The sequence below is a fragment of the Gossypium hirsutum genome, chromosome A07, assembly GCF_007990345.1.
Source record: "Gossypium hirsutum isolate 1008001.06 chromosome A07, Gossypium_hirsutum_v2.1, whole genome shotgun sequence".
Lineage (NCBI taxonomy): Eukaryota > Viridiplantae > Streptophyta > Magnoliopsida > Malvales > Malvaceae > Gossypium > Gossypium hirsutum.
This window is the reverse complement of record NC_053430.1, coordinates 31,455,351-31,478,389: the sequence shown is the minus strand read 5'-3', so window position 1 is coordinate 31,478,389 and position 23,039 is coordinate 31,455,351. Positions and strand designations below refer to the sequence as shown.

General features: G+C 37.2%; 1 protein-coding gene and 1 non-coding gene across 2 annotated transcripts in view; both read left to right on the top strand.

Moving 5' to 3' along the window:
- The first annotated feature begins 7,364 nt into the window (after window positions 1–7,364).
- On the top strand, window positions 7,365–7,470 carry LOC121204349 (small nucleolar RNA R71). Its single transcript, XR_005899276.1, has one exon. It is a non-coding gene; the product is annotated as a small nucleolar RNA R71 (small nucleolar RNA).
- Window positions 7,471–11,161: 3,691 nt separating this feature from the next.
- Window positions 11,162–23,039, top strand: part of LOC121203701 (uncharacterized) — a 36,438-nt gene continuing 24,560 nt past the window's right edge. Inside the window, exons 1-2 of the mRNA XM_041074141.1 lie at window positions 11,162–11,456; window positions 11,653–11,940. Of these exons, the coding sequence (XP_040930075.1) occupies window positions 11,162–11,456; window positions 11,653–11,940 (583 nt within the window). The remainder of the gene's footprint in view (window positions 11,457–11,652; window positions 11,941–23,039) is intronic.

The window sequence follows — 23,039 nt, the reverse complement described above, 5'->3', positions numbered from 1 at the left end:
ACGGTAATTGGGCCATCCATTGAGATTTTTGAGAAATTCAACGAGATTAATATGAGAAATAGAGATGGAAATATTAAATTGATGAGCTCATCTAAGACTAATGATATGATGTATTGTTATGAGACTAACTTGATGATTGAGTGCAAGTGATAGGGAACTATTTCATGCTTGTTGGAATCATTGCCTAATATGGTTGTATGTTAAATAACCGGTAAGTTTACTTTCCAGTTATCCGGACTCACTAAGTATAAAAATGCTTAACCCCTACTCTTTTCCCTATCTTACAAAGCTCGTGGGCTCGTGAAGATTGGAAGACGGTTGGAGAATCAACACACTATCGACTTGTTCCGCTTTGGTATATAGATACTTTTATTTTGTTTAATGACATGTATAAGATTTTTGATTATTTTGTTGTATGTGTCGTTTGGCTAGCCAATGTAAGGGCTTAAATGGTATACTTATTCGTTTGTATATGGCCATGAGATATGGCTCATATTGATGTAGGTATAACCTACTATGCATGTTTATGTTTAAATGTTTCATGAGATATAATGATGAGGTTTATCATGGATGGGTGCTTGAAATGAGACTTAATAATTTGAGAATAGACATAGCATATAATGGTATATTAATGCGTGATATTCGTAACAGGTTTTAAATATTTATAAATGAATTGTTCTTGAGACTAACTTATTATCACGATTAAGGCAAGTGTACCTATCGAACAGTAGTATAGTTCAGCAAGACCGGATTGTCGAACCCAAAGGAACTACGAGTACTAGTATTTACTTCCTTTTATTACCTAGCCTAAAAATTAAGAGGTTTGGTTATCTAAACTAATTACTAACTAAGAATGCACAGAAAGAAAACTTGGGAAAAATACTTTTGGGAAAAATTCGATTGATTGAGACAATACCTAAGCAAAAATCCACCTAGACTTCACTTGTTATTTGACTCTGGATCAGACGATTTATTCATTTGACTTGATCCATTGAAATCCCTAGTTATATTATTATCTCTCTCGAGACTAATAATGTCTAACCCTAGGTTGAATAATTGAAATCTCTTTCTAATTAACACCCTAGAATTGCATTAACTCGATCTATGGATTCTCTTATTAGGTTTCACCCTAATCCGGCAAAATATTGTCACCCTATCTCTAGGCGCGCAATCAACTCTGCTTAATTATGACAAATTTACTCTTAGACAGGGTCTATTCCTCCTCTGAATAAGAGCTTAACTTGAATCAATATCCTGGAATATCAAAACAAGAATTAAGAACACATAATTAAGAACAAGTCAAATATTTATCATACAATTCAGATAATAAGAACAAGATTCATCTTAGGTTTCATTCCTCTTAGGTATCTAGGGGGTTTAGTTCATACTTATGAAAGAAAACATATCAAAAGCATAAAGATAAAAAAACCTAAGAAAACCCAAAACTCCTGAAGGAACTTGAAGGGAGTTCCTCAGTCTTAATGATGAATCCGGCTCTTGAGATGTATCAATCGGCTTTCTTTGAGTAATTCCTTGCTTCCTTCTCCGCGTCCTCCTTCTAAGTGCCTCATCAGGTGTTTATTTGGCTTTAGAATGCCTAAGTGCCTTCAAAATTGGTCTTTTCCGAATTGGACTAAACTTGGGCTCGGTAGGGACACGCCTATGTGCGATTACTTAAGGCCGTGGTCAAGGCTGTTAAATGGGCACGGGCGTGTAGTCTACTCGTATAAGTCGACATGGACGTGTGACACTCTTGTGTGAGGAAGTCTAGGTCGTGTTGATTTCCTACATGGGTCTATTTTCTCTGTTTTCGGCCCGTTTCTCACTCTTTTTATTCTCCTATGCTCATCTAAGTATAAAACATGAAATTAAAGGATTAGGAGCATCGAATTCACCAAATCTAAGGAGAAACCATTCATAAATGGGTTTAAGCATGGGATAAAAATATGTATAAATTACGGTTTATCAAATACCCCCACATTTAAGAGCATTTGCTTGTCCTCAAGCAAAATCCTCAACTCATAATTAAAATAAATTCTTCTCAATTTATAATCCCTATCAATAATATCTCAAAATAATCCATAAGTATTCATACATTGAGAATTCAACTAAAAGTACATCAAAGTTTCAAACATTCCAAGTTGAGCATTTTATCACGAAAACATAGGTTTCTCCTCTTATCTAAGTGATTACCTTTAATCAAAATATCACAGAGTTTAACATCCTCACTAAAGATTCACTCAAATCATTCAAGGTGTTTAAGGACATCAGTAAAAGCACTCATTAGTCAATATGAAAAGTTATTACTATAGGCTTGCTTGAAAATCAAATCTCCACCAATATATATTGAGTTGATACATCAATCAAAAAAGTCTTTTTTAGGGGGTTGTAACGTGGCTTTGGTTAGGGGGTGTGGTCACAAGCTGAAAGAAAAGGTTAAATCGAGATTGAATTGAAAAATTACCTAGCTAGAAAAACAACTAGTCATCAGTTGAATACAAGTGAGCTTCTTCTCAGAATATTGAGGGTAAATCAATTAATGGCTTGTTAGGCTCAAAAGGGGTTCACTAAGGGTTAATTATAGAGGTAGGCTTTTGTGGAGTGAGTGGGTTAAACCTAAGTGCCTTAATCATTTTGATATATCAAATCAAATGGTGTGGTCTTGACATGCATAATCAAGCAAGTTCTAGAATAACAATTCAATACTGACGCACTCAAAGCAACAATAAAAGTGAGCATGAAAGAAATAATAGATGCTCTAAAGGCTCAAGATCTCACAAAAATCAAGACTTTTTGATGTTCAAACTTGTGAATTTCAACTTAAGATAATACTTAAACTTAGGGAAACAACCTAAAAGTTTTTAATTCTTCAAAAATTAACTTATCATGCTTGATTCCCTAATGTCTTAAAGTTTAAACAATCAATGCATAAATGCCTATGTTTTAATTCAAGACATATCAATAAAAATCATAAGTTAATTAAAATTCATTCTAATAGTGATATGAGTGATTCACGTGAGAAGAAGACAGAATTCAGGGATTTCTAATGATGATATAAAAGACTTCCCACACTTAAGAAGTATATTGCCCTTAATGTACAAAGATAGATATATGAAAAAGATAGATTTATAATCATAAGATAGGGAGAGAAGTGAAACTTCCTGAATGATGAATGAACTCCTTGAATTGGAGTTATGGAGAGTCATCGGCCAAATCAAAGATGAGAGTGGAGAAGGATACTCCGGTGGTGGTCGAGGTTCATTAATCCATAAATCCTGCACCAAAAGAATATTATATCTGGTGGTAGCTATGGTCGTGGTCGAGCAGGACATGGCAGTCATGGAGAACCTTTCCCGGTGGAGTTTTTAGTTCCTATGCGATGATGAGCTTTGGAGCTCTTTATAACTTTGATAGAATCAGGAACTTTTTAGGGAATATAAAGAAGCATAATTACTCGTAATGAAATAGCCGAAATTAAAAATTGTAAAATAATAATAATAAAACCTAATAAAAATAAGCTTAAAGAAAAATAAAAAGTAGTATTAAAATATAATAAAAGTAAAAACATAAAATAATAAATAAAAGTTTTTAAACATCTTCATCGCTAGATGGTTCGCGAGGTGGGGGTGGCGATGAGATGTGGAAGTGCTGACAAATCTGCTGTAGAGTAGCATCAATGTTATCGAAGTGCTGAAAACACTGTTGCTCGAATTGAGTAAGGCGCTTAAAGATGTCAGCGTATGAAGCCGACGCATAAACTGGACGAGAGGGGGTGGTGGCTGAGTCGGTGGATTCTCGTGACGTGGAGGGACTTCATCAGTAATGTCCTCTAGGTCCTCCTCCTCGGTGGATTGGGCGAGGTGGTACTGAGGAGGGTATGTGCCACATCGTTTCTCGATCATCCTCATACTTAGCATGCTCGAGATGCCTTGTGGGGACATCTAGCCAATGAGAGTGAGGGAGGATGATTGTATTGCTGTGTTGAAGAGCCCAAAGTTCCGAGCCAATCGAGTCACATAGGGCCCAATAGAGATGACCCCTCTTCTGTGCCGCTCCGTCTGGTGGCGAATGGCGAAGGCAATAAAGTAGGAGAGGTCAATGACGTGCCCATTTGCCATACTCCATAAGAAATAGGCGTCGTGGATGGTGACGACGCCAGTGCTCTCTCGTCTCCCTGTCAGAGTGTGAGCCAAGATGGCGTGTAGATACCTCAAGGAAGGAGGAAGAGCCGATACCTTGGAGTGGCTAGGATCCTAGGTGGTCGAGGTAGGGACGAGGTCCCTCCAACATTTCAAGGGGGAGTAGTGGATGTGGCGGTAGAGGGGGTCGAGGTCATTGTCATCCATGAACTCCTCCGTGTCGTTTAGGATCGTCAAATTTGGTCATGACAGTCTGAAAATGGAACGTCGAGCAGACTTCCAATCTGAACTCGAGATACGTCGGCTCAACGATCTCATAGAAAAGCTCCCACGGGTCAGTCGTTAGGAGGGCTCAGACCACGTCAGCCAATTGAATCTGTTCAAGTGTGTCCCAATCAATGCAGCTGCCCAAACTTAGGGGTCGGGCCCGTAATATTTGATATAATTCCTCCTAGGGTCCTAAAGGAACTTGGAGGAATAGGTGCCTAATCTCCGTGGTAGGACCTGAGGATGACATTGCTCTTTTCCGCTTCTTCGAGGCGGGAACAGCGGTCTTCTTACCACCTGAGGATGACATTGTACTTGCGTTAAAAAATCGAGGGTCAACCAATACGTCCCAAAAATAGCACGGAAGCACAAAACTACGGGCGTGGGTGGTAGGGCGTATGGAGTTGCAGTGGCTAGGGTTAGGGATTTTTGGGGAGGGAGATGATGAATAGTAAGAGGTTTATATAGATTTTGTGGCACATGGCCGTGTGACACATCCGTGTGGATTGGACGTGTGGGCGCACACAGTCGTGTCGCACGGCCGTGTCTTGCTTCGTTCGCTTCTCCCATGCGCGTGTACATAGGTCCACACCCGTGTTGGTTTTCAAAGTGTCGACCAGGGGTGGATAGCACTGGCGTGTCACACACCTATGTTACTTCCTCAGTTTCAACCACGGTTTCAAGGCACAGGCATGTATCACGCCCGTGTTGTTCTGGCAGTTTTGCCCACGGCTATATCGCACGGCCGTGGCAACTTAACGCATTTCGTGTTGGGAAAAATCTTGCCCTATTTTCACATGGCCTAATGCATGCCAATGTGCCTGGCCGTATGGTATTTAGAAAGCCTTCATTCCATGATTCGGTTAGTATGTTAGATATTAAAAACTAAGATTTAAAGAAATTAACACTATTAGTGCTCGGGTTGCCTCCCGAGAAGCGCTTATTTATAGTCTAAGCTCGACTTACCTATTTTCTGCATGGTCAAGGTGGTGCGAGGAGTTTACACTCCTCATCCCTACTATAAACTTTATCAACATAAGATTTAAGACGAGTATTATTTACCTTAAATGTGCCAAATTTGGGATGATTTACCTCGACTGTACCATATGGGAAAATACTGAATATCGTAAGAGGAATTTCTTCACTAGGTTCAGAAGTGGTAATGCAAGGATCTGCTGTATCTAGTAGTACTTTGTCACCAACCTTAAGTTGATTTGGTGAGGTATTGAGCTCGGTCTGGCTCGATTTTGGTTTATTGGGTGTTCTCGATTTCTGTATTCGCCATTCATCTAGCTCCTCGATTTGTAGCCTTTGTTCTTCATAGATAGGTTTTTTGTTGTTGCTTGAACACGGCTCATATGTGTTCTTCGCAACTGTTTCTTGCACAGAAGGTTTCACCACATGATCAGTACTAGTAGAATGATTTATACAACCACCTTCAATTTTCGATGTATTACTCGAATTACGAGCTTGAAGGGTGATTGTTTCGTCTCCCACATGAAGTGTGAGTTCACCTATGCCAACATCAATAATGGTTCTAGCAGTCGCTAAAAAGGGTCGTCCTAAAATTAAAGGTGCGTAACTATCCTCTTCCATGTCTAGAACAACAAAGTCTACTGGGTATATAAATTTATCGATCTTAACAAGAACATCTTCAATGATACCCCTAGGAAATCTAATGGTTTTATCAGCCAATTGAATGCTCATCCTAGTTTGTTTGGGTTTCCCAAGACCTAGCGGTTTAAACATTTTATAAGGCATAACATTAATGCTTGCCCCTAAGTTAGCCAATGCATTATGAACATCTAAATTACCAATTAAACAAGGAATCGTAAAACTCCCTGGATCTTTCAATTTGTTGGGTAGCTTATTCTGTAATATGGCTGAGCAAACTGCATTCAATTCCACATGCGACGCCTCATCCAACTTTTGTTTATTTGTTAAAAACTCCTTTAAGAATTTGACTGCGTTTGGCAGCTACGAAAGGACTTCAATAAATGGTAAGTTAATATGTAGTTTCTTTAAAAGTTTAAGGAATTTACCAAATTGTTAGTCTGATCGGTCTTTCCTTGTCGCATTGGGGTATGGCACATAAGGTTTATATTCTGTACTTACCGATTTCTGGTCATTGTGGTCCACCTCACCCTTACCTTTACTTACCACAATTTATTGCTTCAGTTCTGGTTCAGGTGCAACTAACCCTTCCGCATCTTGAATGGTAATTGCATTGATTTGCTCCTTTGGGTTAGATTCAGTGTTACTCAGTAAACTACCTTGTGGTCATTCAGAAATTAGTTTGATGAGTTGGCCTATCTGAGTTTCAAGCCCATGGATTGACGCTTGTTGATTCTTAAGGGCTGTCTCGGTATTCTAGAAACGAGTTTCTGACACCGAGATAAATTTTGTTAACATCTCCTTAAGGTTCAGATTCTTTTCTTGCTGGTAAGGTGGTTGTTGAAAACCCAAAGGATGTTGTGGCCTTTGATTTCCTTGACCGCCTCACGAGAAATTGGGATGGTTCCTCCAATCTGCATTATAAGTGTTACTATATGGGTTATTTTAGGGTCTAAAGTTAGTTTTACCCATATATTGGACTTGTTCCTCCTCATTACTAGGGTTGAAGGGTTGATATTCTGTGCATGCTCCTTCTCCATTCGAATCTCACCTCATCACTGGATGTACCTGAATAGAACCACACAAACCGTCAATCTTTTTATTTAAGAGTTCTACTTAGTTAGATAGCATAGTAACCGCATCGAGGTTGAAAACACCGGCTGCCTACGTCGACTTTGTCCTCATAACTTGCTACTGATAGTTATTCAGTGACATCTCTTCAATAAATTCATAATCCCCTCAGGTGTCTTATTATTAATAGTTCCACCAGTGGTTGCGTCAATTATCTGCCGAGTCGAAGGATTCAGGCCATTGTGAAATGTTTGAACCTGTAGCCAGAGTGGTAACCTATGGTGAGGGCATCTTCGAAAAAGGTCCTTGTATCTCTCCCATGCATCGTAGAGTTTTCTAAGTCTATCTACACAAAAGAAGAGATATCATTACGTAATTTAGCTATTTTAGCCGGCGAAAAATATTATAATAAAATTTTTCGGTCATTTGTTCCCAAGTAGTGATTGACCCTCGTGGTAATGAGTTCAACCATTGTTTAGCCTTATTCCTTAATGAAAAGGGAAACAACCGAAGGTGAATGGCATCATCAGAAATGCTATTAATTTTAAATGTATCGCAAAATTCTAGAAATTTTTCCAAGTGAGTGTTGGGATCTTCATCCTGCAAACCGTCAAACTAAACAAACTGTTGTATCATTTGAATTATGTTAAGTTTCAGTTCAAAATTATTTGCAGCAATAGCAGGTCTAACTATAGTTGACTCAGTTCCTGTTAAATTAGGTTTAGCATAATCATACATAGTGCGTGGAGCAGGATTCTAATTTACTGGATCAGCAACAATCGTAGGAGGTAGCGAATTTTCTTGGTTTTCAGCCATCTCCTCGATTGTGGTTGAAGTATCGTCCTCTTGCTCGTCCTCTATGTATCTTAGGCTTCGCCTTATTTCTCGTCTATTTTTGTAAACTGTGAGGTCGATCTCACCGTCAAAAAGCAGTGGTCCTGATGGGTTTCTTCTGGCCATAACCTAGAAAAACCTGTCAGAAGAAAACAAATGAAGAATTAGAAAAGAAAATAAAAATTGAAATTGCAATAAAAGTAAAATGGCTATAGTAATAAGAATCGAGTGTTCCTAATAACCTAGTTCCCTGGCAATGGCGTCAAAAACTTGATGCGTGATATTCGTAACAGGTTTTAAAGATTTATAAATGAATCGTTCTTGAGACTAACTTATACGATTAAGCCAATTGTACCTATCGAACAGTAGTATAGTTCAGCAAGACCAGATTTTCGAACCCAAAGGAACTACGAGTACTAGTATTTACTTCCTTTTTATTATCTAGCCTAAAATTAATAGGTTTGGTTATCTAAACTAATTACTAAGTAAGAATACACAGAAAGAAAACTTGGGAAAAATACTTTTGGGAAAAATTCGATTGATTGAGACAATACCTAAGCAAAAATCCACCTAGACTTCACTTGTTATTTGACTTGATCCGTAGAAATCCCTAAGTTATATTATTATCTCTCTTGAGACTAATAACGTCTAACCCTAGGTTGAATAATTGAAATCTCTTTCTAATTAACACCCTAGAATTGCATTAACTCAATCTATGAATTCTCTTATTTGGTTTTACCCTAATTCGGCAAAATCTTGTCACCCTATCTCTAGGCGCGCAATCAACTCTGCTTAATTATGACAAATTTACTCTTAGACAGGGTCTATTCCTCCTCTGAATAAGAGCTTAACTTGAATCAATATCCTGGAATATCAAAACAAGAATTAAGAACACATAATTAAGAACAAGTCAAATATTTATCATACAATTCAGATAATAAGAACAAGATTCGTCTTAGGTTTCATTCCTCTTAGGTATCTAGGGGGTTTAGTTCATACTTATGAAAGAAAACATCTCAAAAGCATAAAGATAAAAAAAACATAATAAAACCCAAAACTCCTGAAGGAACTTAAAGGGAGATCCTCAGTCTTAATGATGAATCCGGCTCTTGAGATGTATCAATCGGCTTTCCTTGAGTAATTCCTTGCTTCCTTCTCCGCGTCCTCCTTCTAAGTGCCTCATCAGGTGTTTATTTGGCTTTAGAATGCCTAAGTGCCTTCAAAATTGGTCTTTTCTGAATTGGACTAAACTTGGGCTCGGCAGGGACACGCTCGTGTACAATTACTTAAGGCCGTGGTCAGGCTATTAAATAGGCACGAGCGTGTAGTCTACCCGTGTAAGTCATGCTTCTATCCTGCCAAATGGACACGGCTATGTGACACGCCCGTGTGAGGAAGTCTAGGCTGTGTTGATTTCCCATGGGGGTCGATTTTCTCTGTTTTTGGCTCGTTTCTCTCTCTTTTTACTCTCCTATGCTCACCTAAGTATAAAACATGAAGTTAAAGGATTAAGAGCATCGAATTCACCAAATCTAAGGAGAAACCATTCATAAATGGGTTTAAGTATGGGATAAAAATATGTATAAATTACGGTTTATCATATATGGTTATAATATGGCCTAAATGTAAAATGTGCTATGTTAATCCTTCATACGAAAAGGATAATTTAGCATGTACTAAGTCGATGAGATGAGGCTAATATGCAATGAGTTATGCCAAGGTTGTTTAAGAGTATAATTAGGTCATGTTAAATACCATTGATGTCTATAAGTGTGTATGAATGTCAGAGGGTGACCAAAGGCTTGGAAAATAGCCCTAAAAAGGTCCACACAGGCAGACACATGGGCATGTGTCTAGGCTGTGTGTGATACACGGTCAGCCCCCATGGGCATGTTGCCTAGTCGTGTGTCCCCTACACCTAAAGTTTTAGGTCAATTTGCATGGTAGTAAACACACGAGCAGAGACATGGCCGTGTGTCTCAACCTGTGGAGGACACGACCTAGCACACGGGCATGTGCCTCAAAATGAATGATGATGTCATAAACAAAATGTCTGAGTTTTTGGACGCAGATGATGACATAGGCATATTTAGGCCGTATAAAGGAACGGGCCAGAGACACGGGCATGTGCTTGGCTGTGTAAAAACCCCTGTAGGTTCAAAATGAAAAATAAATCCAAATAATTCAACACGGGTGAGGGACACACGTGTGTGAGGCATAACCCTAGGAACTTTACTAAAATTTTCTATAGTTTTTGATTTAGTCCCGGATCGATTTAATGTATGTTTTGGACCTTGTAGGTCCATAATAGGGACACTATTATGTTGTTTGATTGGTTTTAAATTAGAATGAATCTTTATAACCCATATTTTCTGAAATGTCTGAGTATGTGTCCGGTAACGCCTCATACTTGTTCTCGGTCTTTGTTACGGGTAAGGGTTGTTACATTTAGTGGTATTGGAGCTGCGGTTTATCCGATTTTTAGACTAACGTAGCATATAATGAGTTTAGCTATACATGCCATTATACAAATTTTGATAGTGTGACATCTCCTAACTTTTAATTAAATTTGAATATAGTAAATGTCTTCCAATTAAGCCTAAGATGAGTCTGAGGAAGCCGAGAGCCATGCTCCAGTTTCTGTATAGCGAGCTGTTTCTGGTAAAGTAGAAGGCCTATGTCTGAAGGCTGGGAAGAGGTAGAGCAGCCTTTTTCGATATGATGGATGAGTGGTTTGGGAAATACCTAGGAAACTGCCCTAAAATACCACGTTCACCTCCACCTGCTAACCGACCTGATGAAGTACCAAGGGTTGTTTAACCAGTAAGAATTGGTAAGGCCTCAATGGATAAACTTAGGAAACATGGGGCTGAAGAGTTTAGGGCTAAGGTTAAGTATGATGCTGAACGAGCTGAGTTCTGGCTCGAGAATACTGTGTGAGTTTTGGATGAATTATTATGTACACTCGAGGAGTGCTTGAAGTGTGTTGTATCTCTTCTGAAAGATACTGCATACCACTGGTGAAAGATGGTGTCCTCAGTGGTACTAAAGGAAGACGTTACATGGGAGTTCTTCCAAGCTGAGTTTAAAAGAAATACATCAGTCAAAGGTTTTTAGACTCGAAGCGAAAGGATTTCTTGGAACTCAAACAAGGAAATAAGACTATATCAGAATATGAAAGAGAATTTGTAAAGTTGAATCAGTATTCAACAGAAAGGATCCACTTAGAGGTAGAAATGTGTAAGCGCTTTGAGGAAGGCTTGAATGAGGAAATTAAATTGCTGATCGGGATTCTTGAGATACGAGAATTTGCCACATTAGTTGATCATGCCAAGAAGGCCGAAGAGCTAAATAATGAAAGAAAGCAAGCTAAGAGAGATGCTCGAGTTTCGAGTAAACGGTCTAGCGGCAGAGTACACTCCTTCCCTACAAAGAAATTGAGAAGTCATCAAGAACGCTCCACTTCCTCGGTAGGATATTTGGGTAAAGCAAGAAGCTCCAAGCGACATAACCCTAAGTCTTATTCCTATGGTAACTAGTTTGGGAAGCGCAGATGATCAAAAGTCGAAGAGTAAAAGCTACAAAAAATTTCACTTCAGAGAGTGCCGAATGAAGAGTGGTGCGTGTTTTATATGTGAGTCTCTTGACCATGTTCTCAGAGACCGCCAAGAGTGAACTAATAAAGAGGTTGAGTTAGCCCCATAGCTGAATGCTCCTATTTCTCGAGGTAGACCTCCGAGACATCTCGAAAGTGCAAGTGATAGTCAAATTGTTGCTAAGGATGCTACTGGAAAATCAGATGCTCGAGCCCCAGCAAGAACTTATGTAATACGCACTCAAGAGGATGCCTATGCTCTCAATGTCATCACTGGTACACTTTCTATCTATAATACTCGTGTCATTGCCTTAACTGATCCAGGATCGACCCATTTGTACATTTGCATAAAATTGGTATCTAGCATGGATATGTCTGTAGAGCCTACGAAATTTGTGATTAAGGTGTCCAACCTTCTACGTAAGTCAGTCCTAGTTGATAAAGTCTGTAAGAATTGTCCCTTGACGATTCAAGGTCATTGTTTTTCTGTTAACGTTATGTTATTGCCATTCGATGTGTTTGATGTAATACTTGGCATGGATTGGTTAACTGTGCATGACATAATTGTAAATTGTGGTAGCAAGTATATCGAATTGAAATGCTTAGATGGTAAGATTCTCTAGATTGATTCAAGTGAGTTGGATACTCTGTCGATTGTGATTACTTCAATGATGACTCAAAGGTAAATGAGAAAATGATATGAAGCCTACCTTGCTTTCATGTTAAATACTAAAGAATCTAAGGTGAAGTTGGAATCGATACCGATAATATGTGAGTATCTGGATGTGTTTCCAAAAGAGATACCCGGATTACCTCCTGTTATAGAAGTAGAGTTTGGTATTGAGCTGGTGCTTGCTCCTATCTCTACTCCGTAGGGGATGGTGCCAATCGAACTGAAAGAGTTAAAAGCACAGCTATAAGAACTAACGGATAAAAGTTTTACAAAACTGAGCTTTTTGCCTTTGGGTGCTTCAGTATTATTTGTAAAGAAGAAAGATGGTTCGATGAGGCTATGCATAGACTACCGACAACTTAACAAGGTAACTATCACGAACAAGTATCTGTTGCTGAGGATTGATGATCTGTTTGATCAATTGAGAGGAGCCACTGTATTTTCAAAAATAGATCTGAGATCCGGTTACTACCAGTTGCGAGTTAAAGAGTCGGACGTGCCTAGGACCACTTTCAGGACGAGGTATGGTCATTTTGAGTTCCTGGTCATTCCTTTTGGTCAAACGAATGCCCTAGCCACGTTTATGGACTTAATGAATCATGTTTTCCGACCATACTTGGACAAGTTTATTGTGGTATTCATTGATGAAATTTTGATCTATTCTCGTAATGAGTCCGAGCATGCTGAACATTTGATGATTGTTTTACAGACCTTGTGAGACAAGAAATTGTATGATAAGTTTCACAAATACGAGTTCTGGCTTCGAGAGGTAGGATTTTTGGGTCACATTGTGTCGGGTGATGGCATCCGAGTGGATCCAAACAAAATATCTGCTATTATCGAGTGGAAGCCGCCGAAGAATGTAACCGAGGTTAATAGCTTTTTGGGCTTGGCCGGCTATTACTGACGCTTTGTAAAAGGATTTTTAATGATAGAAACTCCTTTGATGAGGCTGCTGCAAAATGACGTTAAGTTTGAATGGTCAGAGAAGTGTCAACAGAGTTTTGAAAGATTGAAGACATTGCTGACCGAAGCTCCAGTACTGGTACTACCTGGAAAGGAATTTGTGGTTTATAGTTATGCGTCCTTGAATGGACTGGGTTGCGTACTGATGCAAGAAGGTAAAGTGATAGCCTATGCTTCAAGGTAATTGAAACCACACGAGAGAAATTATCCAACACATGACTTAGAGCTAGCAGCCAATGTATTAGCCTTAAAAATTTGGAGACACCATTCGTATGGTGAGACATGCAGTGTATTCACTAATCACAAGAGTTTGAAGTACTTGATGACTCAAAAGGAATTGAATTTGAGACAGCGAAGATGGTTAGAGTTGATTAAAGATTATGAATTGATCATTGACTACCACCCGAGAAAGACGAATGTGGTCGCAGATGCACTAAGCCGAAAATCCTTGTTTGCTTTGAGAGCCTTGAACAAGCAGTTGGCCTTGTTAGATGGTGGTTCAGTTTTGGCAGAGATAAGAGAACTTAATACGAGTCAGGCACCGAATCAAATTTTCGAATCGGTCTCGATGGTTGCTTGATGTTAAGAGATAGGATCTGTGTACCGAGAGATGGCAAGCTTATTCAAAAAATTTTACAAGAGGCACATGATAACCGTTTGTCTATTCATCTGGGAAGTACGAAGATGTACAATGATTTGAAGAAAATGTACTAGTGGAATGGCATGAAAAGAGACATCTCTGAATTTGTATCGAAATGCTTGATATGTCAGCAAGTCAAGGCTGAACACCAAGTACTTTCAGGTTTGTTATAGCCTGTGATGGTCCCCGAGTGGAAGTGGGATAGGATTACTACGGATTTCGTGACGGGATTACCGTTAACCCTAAAAAAGAAATATATTGTTTCGGTTGTGGTTGATAGGCTAACAAAGTCAGCTCACTTTATTCCAGTATGAACTAACTACTCACTTGACAAGTTGGCTGACTTGTATGTATCTGAGATTGTGAGATTATGCAGGATACCGTTATCGATTGCTTTAGATAGGGACCCAAGATTCACTTCGAGATTTTGGAAGAAGCTACAATAAGCCTTGGGTACAAAGTTGAGTTTTAGCACAGCCTTCTAAAAACAGATTGATGGTTAGTCCGAATAGACGATTCAAATTCTTGAGGACATGTTATGGTGTTGCGTCCTTGAATTTCAGGTAGTTGGGAAAAATACTTACTATTGGTGGAATTCTCCGATAACAATAGTTTCCAGACGAGTTTGAAAATGGCACCCTATGAGGCCTTGTATGGCAAGAAGTGCTGAACTCCACTGTATTGGACAGAACTCAAAGAAAACCAGATTCACAGAGTTGACCTAGTTAAGGAAACTAAGGAAAAGGTTAAAGTGATAAGGGATTGCTTGAGGGCGGCATTGAATAGGCAGAAGTCTTTTGCTGATTTGAAAAGAAAAGAGATCTAGTTTCAAGTCAGAGATAAAGTGCTCTTGAATGTGTCTCCATGGAAAAAGGTATTGAGATTTGGCGAAAAAGGCAAACTGAGTCCGCAATTTATCAGACCATATGAGGTCACTGAAAGACTTGGACCATTAGCCTACCGTTTAACATTACCACTTGAATTGGAAAAGATTCATGATGTATTCCATGTATCCATGTTGCGATGATATCGATCAGACCCTTTCTATGTGATTTCACCTACGGAAGATGAAATTAGACTGGACATGACTTATGGTAAAGAACCAGTCAAGATTTTAGCTCGAGAAGGCAAACAGTTGAGGAATAAGAATATAGCCTTGGTGAAAATTTTATGACATCGACACGGAATGGAAGAGGCTACATGGGAACCCGAAGAAACATGAGAAGTCAATATCCAAACCTGTTTACTGGTAAGACTTTTGAGGACGAAAGTCCCTAAGGGGGGAGAAATGTAACATCTTGAATTAGGGCCTAGTCGGAATAGTGGTTTCGGGATCGCAAGTTCAAGTTAAAATAATTATTTCATGATCATTATGAGGTCTAGAATATGAAAATAAGCATGTGTTAAAGTTTCATGAAGAAATTCTATGTGTAAGGTGTCCAATTGGAAATTAGGGACCAAATTGAATAAATTGCAAAACTTGGATTCTAGAAGCAATTTGTATGAAATTCCTTTGGAATATTAATTAGAGGTCCTTAAAGAGTAATTTGCCCAATTTTTAAGTTTTTGGACAAAAATGGGCATGCATGGAAAATTTGGAAAGGTTAGTAAGGAAGGACATTTTGGTCATTTGGTTAATTAATGTAAGAAAAAGGGAAAATCAAGCAAAAAATTCACTCATTTTCTTCTCCATGCTGCCGAATTTGAAGGGGTCTCCATAGATAGGGTTTTCCAACATTTCAAGCTTGATAGTAAGTGTTCCCTAGTCCCGTTTTTAATGTTTCATATTTTTGAAACCCTCGTAACATGCTTTATCTATTTCTACCCATATTTCAAGCTAGGGTTCATGTGATAAATTTGAACCATGCATGAGATGATTGTTCTTTGATGATTTATAAAGGATTATGGAAGTGGGATGTTGGATAAACATCTATTTCTAGGTGATTTTTCATGAAAACACCAAAAAGGGACCTATTTGAAAAAGATATAAATTGTGTGGTAGAAATGTGAAATGGAAGAAAATGTGGGCTATTATGAGCTTATAATACATTCGGCTAGGCTTTAGTATCCAAGGAATTTCATGCATTTCATCATATGGGCTTAAGAATTAATTTGTAAAAAAAATGTGAAAGGTTAGGGGAAAAATGGTCATTTTTCCCTGGGGTGAGTTTTAGCCGAAATTGAATAATTTAAGGTATTAATGATTTATTTTTACTAATATAAACCCCAAAGAACCAATTCCGGAGGTCGAATGTGGAAAATGAAAGGTTTTAGAATAACCGAGACATGAATCTGAAACGACTACCAGGTAAGTTCGTATAACCCGAAGTAAACTCTTAATATACTTAAATATGCATGTTCTTGAATGTATGAAAATTTAGATATTCATGGTATGATAATCCATGAAATGTGCTAGTGCAATGAAAAGATGAGAAATGCCCCGGGTGAAATAAAAAAGGGAAATTCGATAGATAAATTATGGCTTACATGACACGAGATCCTACATGTGTTGCAGAAATAGATTTAGCTCGAATGGGTAATTCGACGATCTCAAAATAGAAAGGATCTAGCCTGGACGGTTGTTCCTTGAGTGATCGAGCCTCTTAAAGAATATGAGTGCATTAAGGATTTAGCCCCTACGGGTAATCCGATTTAGGACTGAATTTAGCCTAGACTGGCAATTCAGATCTGAGCTTATGAGAGCAACTGTCGTTAGAAGGGATTTAGCCTGGACTAGTAATCCCGACATTGGTTTATGAGTCATTAGTACAGGGGATTTAGCCTGGACTGGTAATCCCGTTGTAAGATGTAAGGTTTGCGGGAGTGCGTACTTGTGATGATCACTTGTATGAATTAATGATAATTGGGCCATCTATCGAGATTTTTGAGAAATTCAACGGGATTAACATGAGAAATAGAGATGGAAATATTGAATTGATATGCTCATCTAAGACTAATGATATGATGCATTGTTATGAGACTAACTTGATGATTGAGTGCATGTGATAGGGAACTATTTCATGCTTGTTGGAATCATTGCCTAATATGGTTGTATGTTAAATAACCGGTAAGTTTACTTTCCAGTTATTCGGACTTACTAAGTATATAAATGCTTACCCCCTTCTCTTTTCCCTGTCTTGCAGAGCTCGTGGACTCGTGAAGATTGGAAGACTGTAGGAGAATCAACGCACTATCGACTTGTTTCGCTTTGGTATATAGATACTTTTATTTTGTTTAATGGCATATATAGGGCTTTTGGTTATTTTGTTGTATGTGTCATTTGGCTAGCCAATGTAAGGGCTTAAATGGTATACTTATCGTTTGTATATGGCCATGAGATATGCTCATATTGATGTAGGTTGTAAACCTACTAATGATGCATGTTTATGTTTAAATATTTCATGAGATATGATGATGAGGTTTATCATGGATGGATGCTTGAAATGGGACCTAATAATTTGAGAGTGGAGATAGCATATAATGTTATTTGGTTATAATATGGCATAAATGTAAAATGTGCTATGTTAATCCTTCATACGAAAAGGATAATTTAGCATGTACAAAGCCGATAGATGCAACTAACATGCAATGAGTTATGCCATGGTTGTTTAAGAGTATAATTATGCCATGTTAAATACCATTGAAGTCAATAAATGTGTATGGATATCAGAGGATGACCAAAGGCTTAGAAAATAGCCTTAAAAAGGTCCACACGAGTAGACATACGGGCATGTGTCTAGGCTGTGTGTGGCACACGGTCAGCCCTCATGGGTGTGTTGCCTAGCCGTGTGTCCCCTGCACCTAAAATTTTAGGTTAGTTTACATGGTAGTAAACACACGGGTAGAGGCATGGCTGTGTGTCTCAACCATGTGGAGGACACGGCCTAGCACGCGGGCGTGTGCCTTGGCCATGTGCCTTAAAATGAATGATGACGTCATAAATAGAATGTCTGAGTTTTTGGACACGGGCAATGACACGGGCGTGTCTAGGCCGTGTGAGGGACACGGGCTATTGACACGGGTGTGTGCTTGGCCGTGTGAAAACCCTTGTAGGTTCGAAATGAAAAATAAATCCAAATAATTCAACACGGGTGAGGGACACGGGCGTGTCCCCAAGCACACGGACGTGTGCTTTGCCTCCACACAGGCGTGTGAGGCATAACCTTATGAACTTTACTAAAATTTTCTATAGTTTTCTATTTAGTCCCGGATCGATTTAATGTATGTTTTGGACCTTGTAGGTCCATAATAGGGACACTATGATGTTATTTGATTGGTTTTAAATTAGAATGATTCTTTATAACCCGTATTTTCTGAAATGTCTAAGTATGTGTCTAATAATGCCTCGTACTTTGTCCTGGTCTTGGGTACGGGTAAGGGATGTTACCCAATCTGCAAAATCTGTATGAATGTCGTTGATTGTAAAATGATTGAAGCATGAAACAAGATAATGAACTCAATTTCTGAATAAAATAAAACTATATTTAAATTGAAAGAAAAATCAACCTAATAGAAAAATCACTAAAACAAGCCCTAATCTAAGAACAAGAAATTAAACTAATAGAAAATGCTCCTTAATTAGGTTTTGAGCACTAATATTTATGGTCTTCCTGTTAAAATACTAACTTTTTTCAATTAAAAGCAACTAATTATGTTAATTTTATTGTACGGACAAAAAACAAATTTGGCTAATAATCAGGTGAGCGATTCTCCCTCGATAGATAAGAGAGATATGGAACACTGAAGTATTCCAAATATCAAACCCAAATGAGTCAACGGTTTAGCGGTTTCTATTCAAAGGTGAGGAGTCTAGCTAGTTACTCTCTAATTGCTATAGTATGGAAAACCATTAATTTGAGAGAAATTAAACTAATTAATAACATAAAATAGAAAAGGACTACGACCGCCTTTAGACATACTAACATCCGGAGTGTGAATACTACAATAGAATGAAGAATTACAAGGTGGTATCTGTAAGTATATGGGTCAAGTTGTAATATAAATTTTACAACGAAGTAGGTAAGTACTCCAAGGATTGTACCCAAGGGAGGCGAGTATTGAATCAATCTTAACCTAAACAATTAAAGATCTAATTATTACTTTAAGTTAGTTATATTACAAAAGTAAAATAAGAGATAATTTTAGGGTTTCTTAAACTAAGAAAATAAAATAACATAAAAAAGACTAAAATTGCAAGAGATAGAAAGAAATAAAGTGAATCAAATCAGAAGATGAGTGTTTAGCTTGCTTCAGCAATCTCAATCAACTGTCGTCTCGGGTTCTTCGTCAACCAACTAGTTGCTACCCTAGCATGTTCTTCCGATCTTCCACTAACATATTGAGTAAGCAAGAACTACTTATCTTTCGACCTCATAGTCCAGATTAGTTTGGGGTCAAAGTGTTCACGGATAGGCAATACCAATTTTGGGTTAATTTCTCCTTGATGACTTCCTAGGGTTGTTAGGCCTAGGGTTTGTTTCACGTTGTTCCTAATTGATCTGTTGAATAACCTTACAAAATAGTTAAGAGATCATGCTTCCACTTGTTAATCCTTCATAGAAGGATTAGTTTCTCATGGCTTTCATAAATAACATGGAATAAATGGAAGAATTAATCATAAGGAATGGACTGAAATCGAGAGTTTAAGAAAAGCCTGATTGATATTGATAATAAGAAGGAATCCACAGAATTTGATCTCCTTTACAATCAGTTTTCTTGAATAAAGAAAATAACTAGAACTAGGAAAACCAAAGAATGAAAGAAAACAAGGCTAAATTTAATGGAAGAAAACTAGGTTAAAACTTAGATGTCTTTTACATGTGCTAAAGGGACCTATTTATAACATTCAAGTGTCGTAGTCTTTAACCCTAGGTTAGCTGATGGTCTCAAGCTTAAAGTTCAATTGTGTAGACCAAAACGCCCTTGCTTCATGTTTTCTTCCCATCACGCAGTCGATGTAGCTACACACTAGGATTTGTGTCATGATGTAGCAACCAACATGTTCCTCTGTAGTCATCTTTATAGGACATTAAAGGCAATTTCTCACTTTCCCTATTCTGCTTTCTATGTTGTGACATTGGATCCCCCATGTTGTGACGTAGCGTCCAGTATTGACCTCAAATGCTCTTTAATGGTCTCCTACACACTCATAAAGTACGTTAGGCTTCATTCAACGCTTAATGTTAATAAAGACTCGATGTGCACATTTTATTGAATGTAAACAAAACTAAAGAAATTGAATTAAAAACATAGCGAAAATGCTTGTATTCAAGCTCTTTAAATATGAAAACTAGTTTAATCAGCTACATCAAATTATGGCAGATCAAAGTCCCCCACACTTAAGTCATTGCTTGTCCTCAAGTAACAGAAACGAATATTACAAAATGAAAAATGACGAACCTTATGCAAGCATGGTACAAGTATTGATTTCAAGGCATATGACTTACGCATTTCACATTTACTGACAATTTCAGCATGATGAGTGGTTGTCTTACCACTTTTGATCAAAACATCTAAGTTCAGTACGTTACAAAATATACAAGTATTAAGGTTTTCATTTATAGCAATCCATCAAAAACTCATACAAGTGCTTTGATTATCCGACCAGAATACAAATAGTTATCTATATGAATGTTTAGTATATGTCCATTCATGTATAAGGATATTTAGGTCACATAGGGCTTTTCGGCTTGTAACGTTATGAGGCTTAGGACATGAATGAAATTCAAAAACAATAAGTATCAAAAGGTTACAAACATGGCAATAGTTTGGCATATCGTATTGATCTCTATTCTTCCTTTCTTAGTGACCTTTACCCACTCACCGCCTTATTTCTCCTTCTCTCACCTTCCTTGCCTCTCCATATATAGGAAATCATATCATGACATAGTAACTATGGCTAGCCCTACGAGTTTTTGTGCACTAATGAACGAGTTCTTCATTCTTTTGTGACTTTTCCACCTTTCTCTTTTTCAATACATCTCATTCATGAATGCTTTTTTGCTGGTTTAAGACTTTTTCTATGCGTTCTAATTCTCTTTTTAGAATTTTCTTTTTCTTTCACACATTAGGCTAACTTATAATTCCTATATCACGCTAATCTTTCCTATTTCACTCTAGTTTTACAAAATCTACTGTAATTTATCTACTTAACCCTCAATACGTATGGCTAGACATCTATAATTGTGCGGTATAGGACCAAAGAAAAAGGGCATGTAATAACTTAATTTACAGTGGTGACAGAACAGTGTTTTAGGACCACAAATTTTCGTCATGTCAACTCATAAATATTATTTATAGAATATATATGGATTCATTAAATTCGTATTAAAATTTGGTTAAAAAATTTTAACGTTTAAATAGCTAATTAAGGAAAAATGACTAAATTATAATATGTGCAAAACTTGTTAATTAATGCATTTAGTGACCAAATGGCTTAATTATTAATTGAGTGAGGATATATGTGGTAATTAGGCCTTAATTAATATGGTGGGACAGCTATTAGAATTAAAAAATGATGGAATATTATATGTTAGTGGCATAATAGTAAATAAATTAAAATTAAACAAAACAAATTGAAAGTTAAACATTTCCTATTCATTTTTCTTCAACCCTTTCTAAACTCACCATTAGAGAGAGAAAGTTTCAAGCTTCTGTTTCTTCATCCTTGTGCATGTGAGCTCAATTCTCACCGATTTCTTGTAATATTTATGTTTTTGAGATCGTTGCAACTAGGTCAAACTAGCCTGTGCCTTCGTTTTTTAATCTGTTAGTTACCAATGATGAATCTTAAATGTTTTTGATGATAGCTATGTATTTAAATCTTTGATTTTGATATTTAGTGATCTTGTGAAGTGATTTTTGTTAGATTTTGATTTAAGGATTAAATTGTGAAAATGTTAAAATTTCAAGGTTGATAGTGGAATTGATGTTTAGTAGGGACTGTAAGGGCCTAGTATATTTAGCTAAAATGTTGACTTGAGAAAAATGGTTAAATTGGTCATTTTCGGGTTAAGGTACTAAATTGCAAAAGTTGTAAAAGTTAAAGGGTAATTGTGTAAATTCAAAAAATAAAAGGGTATAAAATGTAAAGTGAAATTGAAGGTGAAATGTATGTTGATAATTGAGAAATTTTATATTTTAGATCAAGACTTAGTTGATACATGTGGAAAAGGAAAAACCACGGATTAGTCCCTGAACTTATGCAAGTACTATAATTCAGTCCAGGTAAGTTCGTACGGTTTGAAAATTTAGCTTCTATAAGAAATGTTAGATGATATAAAATGGTATAGTAGATATATTTGTTTATAGATAATGTAAATTTATTTGAAAAATGTTATTTAATTTCAATATTTGGATAAGATTAAACGCGGGATAGAGTACAATTGAGGTATGGTGTGTTATAGGGGATTCGAGTGGAGATTGGAGTGGAGATTGTTGTGGAGTCATATGCATATGTTTCCCGAATAGACAAAAATTTAGCACTGATGCGAATTCTTGTGTTGTAATCCCTATTTTGGTGTGTTTAGGATGGATTAGCTCTTATGAGCATCTGGTGTGTTTTAGTTGGAATATGGACGTACTCATATCCGTAAGTCATTCATTAGATTGTAAATCCCGGTAAGGTAACTTGTTTAGTGATTTTGATGGTTTTGTCATGTATTTGAGTTTTGAAATTGAATTTTACAATTCACTAGTTGAGATTGTGGATGACAGGGAACACATGGAGTTGTATTATTATTATTTAACTTATTGTACGTACTTTAGTAAGTTTTATCAATTAAGTACATTGCATTTACTAAGCTTGTAACATCTCAAAATAGGGCCTAGTCGGAATAGCAGTTTTGGGACCACAAATCTGACATCAAAATATTTATTTTATGATTATTATGAGGCCTAGAATATGAGTATATGCTTATGTTAAAGTTTCATGAAGAAATTCTAAGTATAAGCTGTCCAATTGAAAATTAGGGACTAAATTGAATAAATTGAAAAACTTGGATTCTAGAAGCAATTTGTATGAATTGCTTTAGATTATGGATTAGAAAGTCTTGGAGAGCAATTTGCCCAAATTCTAAATTTTTGGACAAAAATGGGCTTGCATGGATGAAATTTTAAAGAAAGGGCAAAAGGGCATTTTGGTCATTTTAATGAAATAAAATGGAAAAAAATGAACCAAAATCAGCTCATTTTCTCCTTCATCCAGTCGAAACTTCAAGGGTCACCATAGCTAGGGTTTTT